Here is an 8,746-nt window from a genome sequence, read left to right as displayed (position 1 = left end):
GCCTCGGACTAAGCTTGGTCTGCCGGACCAAGCTCCTGGTCCGGCGGACCGGGATCTGGGAAACTTTTCCAAAATTCGATTTTAGGGTTTTCTAATCTTATTTAAGTTTGGGATTTCGTCCAAACTTAATTAAGGCCGACCTAAAACTCAGAGAAACATCCTAGAACCCTAGAGAACCTGTTCTCTTCGATTTCTATTGTCCCGGGATTGGATCTCGTCTCTTGAGTTACCCTTTTCTTCACTAATCCTAGCAGATTCGTTCCAAATCGTTTGGAATCCTTCCCGTCGGTGTGGATACGTGTAGAGGGACTGTAACTTCAGTCCTAGGTGATTTAGAACAGGCCCCGGATCGAAATAAACTTCAAGTCTCATCGAGAACGAGGTAAGTAACGATTCCCTCGGTGATATACACGATCTTTTGGGTTTTGCGAGTTTGGTTGTGTGTGACGTTTGACTAGGTTTAGATCTTTCTTCCGCTGCATGAAACCTAGTAAACCAAACCCTATATCGATATGATCGCATGCTAGGAACCCGTAGATAACCCAACAGAACACTCTCCAACACTTGAGAGAGTTTCTTCTAGTTTCCCTTAGCACATCTGATGGCTTAGGGATGAGATTAGGTCGAGAGTAGCATTCTCCACCTGCTTCCCCTTGAGAAAAGGCGAGAAAAAACACTTTGGGTCTTCTGAAGCCTTGGTCCGAAGCTGACCAACGTTTGGTCCGCCAGACCAAGCTTCGTTTGACGAGACTTGCCGACAGTCCCTGATCCGGGGGACCAAGATTCTGGTCCGCCGGACTAGACAAGTCTAAGGCAATAAACAGGTCGACTGACTGGTCTGGTCCGCTAGACCAACCAGGTCCAAACCAGCACGCATAAGTCCGACTGACTGGTCTAGTCCGCCGGACCAACCAGGTCTGAACCAACACTCACAAGTCTGACTGATTGGTCCGGTCCGTCGGACCAACTTTTGGTCAGCTCCGGACCAAGTTAATTTTCGAACAATCGCGTCCATGTTTCCAAGTCAGTCTAGTCCATCTGGCCAACTCTTGGTCAGGTCCGGACCATACCCAAAATCGGGAAAAATCTAATTTTTCCCGTGCGATCCTTTCGCATTCATACACATTCATCCCATATATGTGTGATCCTTTAGACTCCTCCGAATGCGATAGTAAACCCGAGATCCAATCTCGCTTTACAAATCATAAGCGGTCTCTACCAAGACATTATGATTAACTATATCGAAAAGAGTTAGATCTGATTTAACTGAACACCAGAGATAGCTCCAACGATGATCTTCATTGTCTCACGATATCATAAATCAAAACACAGTTCGATTGCTTTGTCGTATCCCGAGTAGACTGTAAGAGATATATGACATTCATCTCTAGTGCGGCCACACATTTCTACAGTCTCCTTCCTACGACGAGCCCAACGATATCTCTCTATTTCGAGAGGGACAAAGTTTCATCTTGACTATCTACTATCCATTAATATATAATTCGTAATGTACCTGAAACACGCCTTTATAATCATCCAGTTAAAGATGACGTTTGACATAGTCAAAACACATTACTCCTGATGTTGGATACAATAGATATCTCAAGTCTGAGGATACAAAGTGAACCATCATGTGAGATTCAAGTCATGGATAACATCCAATCGAAAATCTCACACGAGTCATCCGGTCACTTTTTCCAAACAAGTATCATGATCGTGATCTGTATCCAATACACATGATCATCACTATGATCATCGATCACGCCTCATGTTAGTCTTAATTCATCATTGCTCCCACAATGACAACCGACTAAGGAATTTAGGATTGTTCATAACGATCCATGGATGTCATTATTTATCAAATATGCAAAATAAATAATGAACAAATAATGCTTCATCCAATGAATTCATCATAGTACACAAGTTATCATATCGTACGATTATCATAGAGCATCACAACATGCACTAACTTGACTATGGTCGATGAGTGTGGCGTTGACATGGTCTTAGACGAGGGTCGATGGTTGTGACATTGACCTCTCCCAAATCGATAGGGCGAATCTGACCGATTAAAATTTAAATTAAATATTTCCGTAACCTTTTGTCAAAATTACATTATTTTGATAAATTTTAGGGTTTTAGATATCATTAAATATGTATTTTTATCAATTGTTATATGGAAAAAAAACATTATATTCATAAAGGAAAAACATTATAAATAATTAAATCATATAATTTAAAAAATAAGAAAACACAATTTTGCCTTCCAGGTCTAGGTGAATTGGTTTGAGAATCCAAAATTCTCCAGAGGTAAGTTAGTTTGAGAGTTCAAAATTCTTTACTGAATCGCGGGTTTAACACTTCTCTATGAACCTTTCAACCAATACATGGTTTACCGTAATTTATAGACTATTGCATGGGATCAAAGTTTACTAACGCACCCGAAAAACTGTGGTTGAATTCTCACCATTACCAAAAATGAAAAAAACCTATATAAATATCTAAACTTTATAAAACATGTCAAATAAATATCTAAACTTTTAATTTGATCTAATTAATACCTTAAATATTGAAATATTCTAAATTCATATTTCAAATATTGAAGTATTTCAAATAGATATCATAATCTATAAAAATTGATCACAATTTGATGATATATAATTAGAGATTAATTTAAAAAAAAACAAAAAACTCACGAAATTGATAACAATTACAAATCTCGGTGACGATATATAAATTAAATATTAATTTTAATAAAAAAAATAAATTGATATTATAAATAAATTGATTTTAATTTTATGGTTGGACTATTGTTTGGAAATTTTAATATCTAATATATTAATTAGTTAAAATTAAAAGTTTAGATATTTATATGATATATTTGTTATTTATACGAGATTTTTTTTAAAAACACGATTTTGCATAAAAAGAAAAAGAAATAAAACCAAATGGTAGGCTCTATTATTATTTCGCTCTCCTCTCTCGTCTCGCTCTCCGGCGACGCTTCTCCTCCCTGGGTTCTCTCTGTCGTCGCTGGCGTCCGCCGCTGGAGTTTCGTTCCGGCGACTCGTGCTTGTTCTCCGCCGCCTTCTTGACCGGTTTGTCTTCTCCGTCACCGTCTGATTCAGTTCTCCGTCGGTTCACACTTTCTCATTCCATTTCTCGTACGCTGGTGTCAAGAACAGGTACATATAGGATTTTTCTGCTTTCGCGTCGGAATGAGAAATATTTTTTTACCAGATGGTGTGAAAAGCGCGCCCGCTCGCTCACCTAATTGGCTTGGTTACGTTCTAGGGTTTTTTGTTGGCGACAATTTGGTTTAGGATTTGGAATCGATGTGCTTTTGTCTTGTTATCCTTAGTTCAATTTATGTCCATTCGGTCATTTGTTCATGCTTGAAACCGTGAAAAGATTATAATTTTGGATGGGATCTGCTTCTCGGGAACTTGAAGCTATCTTAGATTCATGATACTGGATTTGGAAATATTGCACGGAATCCGGAATTTGTCTGTTTTCCTTGAGGTTTTCTACGTTAGAAGGTTGAATCTTTGATTCAGTTAATGTTATAATTAAACTCCATTCTATTCTATGGCTCTGCTGATTTTCTCTGTAAATGTTTGAAGCCACTGGAAAAATCATTATTACCCCTTCGAAGTGCCGTTGCTTTTGCAGGATTGAAGTATAATCCAGGAGAGGAAGAAAAAACACGAGTAAGCCATAGTGAGAGAGGAATGTTTCTGCATGTGACTGATTCTAGGGTTTCCTCGTTTGTTGAGGGATTTTTGCCTTGGGCACTCAATTATTGTCTTGCTCATATTTTGCCACACTTTCTTGATGTATCGTGGTAGCTATCTGTCCGTTTATGGGATTCTGTTTATTTCTGAACGTGGTTCTTGTTTGCCGGGGAACTAGTAGTCGCTTTAGTTGTCCATGTTTGGAATCTTGTGAATCTGCTTCAAACCCTCTCTGTCATGGTAGCTTGGGTTTTCATTTTTAGGGTTGTTCCAGCTTTATAATGATTATTTGGATAACATTGTCAAACAGCTATAGCAAATTGATGAACCAAAACCATGGATGGCCTTCATGGAAGCGACGCCCGAATGCACATGGGGGATGCACAAGATCCAATGCATGTGCAATATGAACATCATGGTTTGCACCACATCAACAATGGAAATGGTATGGTTGATGAGCATGCTGATGGTGGTGCCACCGGTGAGATGAATGAAGGAGTGGAAACAGACATTCCTTCTCACCCTGGAAATTTATCAGATAGTCGTGGTGAAGTGGTTGACCGTGGGACTGAAAATGGAGATCAGTTGACATTGTCTTTTCAGGGCCAAGTTTATGTCTTCGACAGTGTCTCGGCTGAGAAGGTGATTTAAGTTGCTGATCAGTCCCTTAATGGTCTGGTTATGATATTCAAGTCTGTTTTTTATTATATGTTACACTGCATCATGTGTTTAACATCTTTGAATGTTTCATATTTTGCCTTCGTTGAACCTAAAGCAAGAAAATGGTCATTCTTTCAACATCAACTGCAGGTCCAAGCTGTGCTTCTATTGTTGGGAGGCCGTGAAGTACCACAGGCAGTTTCTACAGCCCTAGGATCAACAACACCTCAGAACAATAGGGCATTGGTAATAAAACATTTGATATCATTTGAGAAATAAGTTTGATCCTTCTCCGTTGCTGACTAATTAATGATCAGGTTCTATCTGGAACTCCTCAAAGGTTTAGTGTCCCGCAACGGCTAGCCTCTTTAGTGAGATTCCGAGAGAAACGAAAAGGCAGGAACTTCGATAAGAAAATTCGGTACACAGTTCGTAAGGAGGTTGCCTTGAGGTACATTTATTGTTGAAATCCAGGGTTACATTTTTCCTATATTTCTCAATATATGCTCTATTTTTTTTTGGTAACTAGGTTTTTTTTTCACTTGGTCACTTTTCTTTTGAGGTCTGCAGGATGCAACGTAATAAAGGTCAGTTCACATCTGCCAAGTCGAGCAATGATGATTCTGCATCAGCCGGATCAAGCTGGGGGTCAAATCACACCTGGGGCGCAGAAGGGAGTGACTCTCAGACTCAAGAGATTTCGTAAGTTCAAATGTGCTTTAATTTCATCCAAAAGAATCTGGCTTGAGGTGTTATTGATTATTGATCTGAACCAACTTTAAACTTAGTAACAATTGTTTTGTCAAGAGGTTTAGGTAAGTTGTCTCTATGTTGATTCAACATAGAGATATTACTCATTTTATACCTAAACCCACTCAGGGCGTTTATAACAAGCTCGGGCATGTGCTTATTGTTCTTCAAACTTATTAACATAAAGACAAGGAGATATTATCATTGACAATGTAAGGCCAGTGCAGAAAAGGCCTTTGTTGAAGTAACCCACATGAGTGAAGCAAACAAATTGCCAATTGCAAAGCAAAAAGTTGTAAATACGGAAACAATATGTGAACTGTGAGATGTTCCCTTAATAGATAAGAGATCAAAACTATTTATGATGTAGTGATCTTTTCTTTTTTGCGGTACCAAAAACACATCTAGTTAGAGTTGATTCAAAAGCACAGAAAATCATGGAAGTGTTCATAATGTAACTACAAGGCATGAATGCTTGGGATATTACATTGGTATATTGAAGTGAAAGTTACATTTATGGAGAATTGGAAGATAATTGAATCCTTGTAGAATGAGGTGCATTGACCATGATGCTTTCTGATCACTTGAAGCTTGTCTTCTCCGGTCTCCATTGACCTCTTCCTTCCTCTCTTCCCCTCAATACAAAGATGTCTTATTTCTTGGAAGATCATATTAGTTTTAGTATCTGACTGCACATGTTGCATTAAACTTTTGTTTTTTTGGTTTGTTTGTTGCTTATTATTCATGTTTTTACTAATCATATTTCTCGTAACTTGTGTTTGAAATGGTTTTGGAACGGGTAAGGTGTCGACACTGTGGAATCAGTGAGAAGTCTACTCCAATGATGCGACGAGGACCTGAAGGACCAAGAACACTCTGTAATGCATGTGGACTAATGTGGGCAAACAAGGTAAGTAAACTTAGAAATTTTTTAATTGATTCATCTTTCTGCTCGGCTTGAATTTCTTTGTTAATCATGAATTTATATCTGTCTATCTATATGTGCCATTGACCCAGCATGGTAATTTCAGGGGACTCTCAGAGACTTATCCAAAGCCACACCTCCAGCAGCACAAAATATGCTTGTAATTAGGAATGAGGTGAGCAAAATCAGTTTAATGAAAAATGACAGAACCCACCTCGTAATAATAGGTCTGATTAAATCGTTTTAAAAGTTTACTGATAGAACTCACCCCAAAAATTAAATAGCGTGCCCGTAGTCTTATAAAGACTCAACCAATACAGGATCCTAAATTTGGTTCTTGAAATGTGCTATGCGTTTACTTCTCAGGACGAAAATCTCGAGGCCGATCAAATGGTGAGAGTTGCGGGTAACATTAGCAACTCGTCATGACTACAGAAATATGACCAACGATGTATCAGGTGTGGTTTAATTTTCCTGATTATCTTTATGAGGAAATCTAGGTTTAGCTTCGGCTTTATGGGAACGAATTCTGATGATGGAACCTTCGGACTCTTCGGTTTATTATGTTGTATGAGGATGCTCTGCTTAGGCCGTCGTTACAAAAGGTTCACACTCTTGGTTGTAATCTGCAGTCAGTATAGACTTACTTATCTTTCCCTGCGATAACACTTACTTTAGTGCCGTTATGAAATCTGTTCCAACTCCTTTTGCTTATTTTATATTGCCATAAGCATTTGGTGATTTGGCTTTGTTTGATACTTCATGACTTAGCATGTCGGTTTCTCCTTTGTAATGGCTTATGAGTATATTTACTGACCATATGTTGTAACCTCCAATATCTTAATATCTTCGATTCTCTTTTTTTTTTTTTTTTAATTTTTGGGTTGCAAGCATCTATTTTATCTTTATTATTATCTTATAGAAAACTCTACGTTGAAAAATGTGCACTAATACTTTTATATTGAAAAATCTTTTGATAAGTATATTGATTATTTTTTTTTTCAATTCTGTTGTTGATAAACAGCAAGACTTTGAAAACATCGTTTTCTTCCTTCCTCCCAAAAGGGAAAATCACTCAGAGAATCTAAATGGGTCGCAAGTATTTCTCGGATACATCTAAAAAAAACTGCCATAGGAATTCCTTTACAATCGATACACCAATTTTATGGTCAAATTACTAAAATGTTCGCACTAAACTATCTTTATTTCAACAGTTAAAATAAACATATTCTAATTAAAAAAAACAAGGTAAATTAAAACAAATTAAATGCAACTCTTTCTACTAAATCAACCAATTTCTATGTATTTATTACCGACTGAAATTGAAATCAAATGGTATTGTATATTGAAATCAAAACCCATTGATTTTCGACCATTATTTGATATTATTATATGTTTTGGGATTTCATTTTTGAAGAAAAATAGTAGGGAAAATATTAAAATAGAATTGTAGTTAGGGTCCACAGAATCGGATATCCAAGATTCTCGAGATCTCCGTATTTGTATGCGCTCTATACAAATATTCGATTTTGTTATCCATATTTAATCCATAATTTTTGGATATCCGTAATTTCGGATATCCGTAAAAATCACGGATATTTATAAATATCTGTATCCAACCTAAAACTTTATTAAAATTTGAATTAAAATTAAATAATAAACTCAAACGCAAATAAAATACATAATCCATTTAATATAAATGATATTCACAATTTAAAGTTCATAATTTAATACTTCTAATCAATTCAAATATAAATACAATCATAATCTATCGCATACAAAAATATTTATAGTTCAAAATTCAAGATATCAAATATAATAAATCGTAATATTCAAAAGATTAAACATCCTAAACCGTGATATATATATATATATATATAACATTTCTTCAATCTCCCTAAAAAATATGTAAATATTAAACATTCTAAATATTTATACTAAATTATTTTTCTATTTAATAATATTATTAGAAAATATGGATCAGATCATATATATTGGATAATTTGATTTTGATATCTGTATACGATCCGTATCCGACAAATATTTCAAAATAAATATCCGTATCCAATTACTAATTTTCGAATATCCAAATTTTTAGTTCGGATACAAATCGAATAACGGATCGGTTCGATTTTTCGGTTATTATGTCCATCTCTAATTGTAGTGTAGTTTAACTAAATTGACGGTAGTTGTATAGTACTTCAATGGTCGGATTGTGGTAAGAATGGTAAGAAAAACATATTGCAGGGGAACTGGTTTATTCATGAAGTAGAGCTCTCCTTTTATAGGGAGACTTATTGTCTAGAATCCTACATATTACATTGTGAGCAATGTGGGACAAAAAACAAAACATAAAAAAACCATAATCCGTCTTTTACATTAAGAACCCCAATGCTCACCTAACTTTGACTTCTGGGCATGGGAAACCGCATTAGGACGGCCCAAACCCACTGTGGTATCTCGTTCTTGTTTCTCGTTGGATCTCCTCCGTTTTTTCTCATAGGTAAATCGAATCCGAAGTAGGGTGTAAAACGAGCCAAAATATTTTTGAGTTGAGTTCATAATATTTGAGGGCAGGAAAAAATGAGTCGAGTGAGTCAGTTCGTCATGAACGATGTTTATGAGCCCAAAAAATATATTTTTTTTAACTTTTTAAATTTTATATAAAAAAATATAT

General features: G+C 36.1%; 1 protein-coding gene across 4 annotated transcripts; it reads left to right on the top strand.

Annotated features, from left to right (window-relative positions):
• The first annotated feature begins 2,956 nt into the window (after positions 1 to 2,956).
• LOC104821599 (GATA transcription factor 28) lies at positions 2,957 to 6,818 on the top strand. Of its 4 annotated transcripts, none has more exons than XM_010552517.1 (9): positions 2,957 to 3,185; positions 3,673 to 3,710; positions 4,045 to 4,376; positions 4,545 to 4,640; positions 4,712 to 4,845; positions 4,965 to 5,096; positions 5,949 to 6,054; positions 6,176 to 6,244; positions 6,436 to 6,818. In XM_010552517.1, the coding sequence occupies exons 3-9, from the start codon at positions 4,071 to 4,073 to the stop codon at positions 6,496 to 6,498; spliced, it is 906 nt and encodes a 301-aa protein (XP_010550819.1). In that variant the 5' UTR covers positions 2,957 to 3,185; positions 3,673 to 3,710; positions 4,045 to 4,070; the 3' UTR covers positions 6,499 to 6,818. The 4 variants fall into 4 exon arrangements, with proteins under 4 accessions (XP_010550819.1, XP_010550818.1, XP_010550821.1 ...); XM_010552516.1 differs by having other exon boundaries at positions 3,624 to 3,710; XM_010552519.1 differs by lacking the exon at positions 3,673 to 3,710 and having other exon boundaries at positions 2,957 to 3,098.
• The last annotated feature ends 1,928 nt before the right edge of the window (positions 6,819 to 8,746 follow it).

Source organism: Tarenaya hassleriana, unplaced genomic scaffold (assembly GCF_000463585.1).
Source record: "Tarenaya hassleriana unplaced genomic scaffold, ASM46358v1 Cleome335, whole genome shotgun sequence".
NCBI lineage: Eukaryota > Viridiplantae > Streptophyta > Magnoliopsida > Brassicales > Cleomaceae > Tarenaya > Tarenaya hassleriana.
The sequence above is the reverse complement of the archived record's forward strand: the minus strand, read 5'-3'. Positions and strand labels throughout refer to the sequence as shown.

Excerpts from the sequence above, each read along its gene's own strand:
- LOC104821599 (XM_010552519.1), top strand. The coding sequence starts at position 4,071 with ATGGATGGCCTTCATGGAAGCGACGCCCGAATGCACATGGGGGATGCA. Across the intron at positions 4,846-4,964 it reads CGTAAGGAGGTTGCCTTGAG|GATGCAACGTAATAAAGGTC; the intron begins GTACATTTATTG and ends TGAGGTCTGCAG. Across the intron at positions 6,055-6,175 it reads GACTAATGTGGGCAAACAAG|GGGACTCTCAGAGACTTATC; the intron begins GTAAGTAAACTT and ends TGGTAATTTCAG.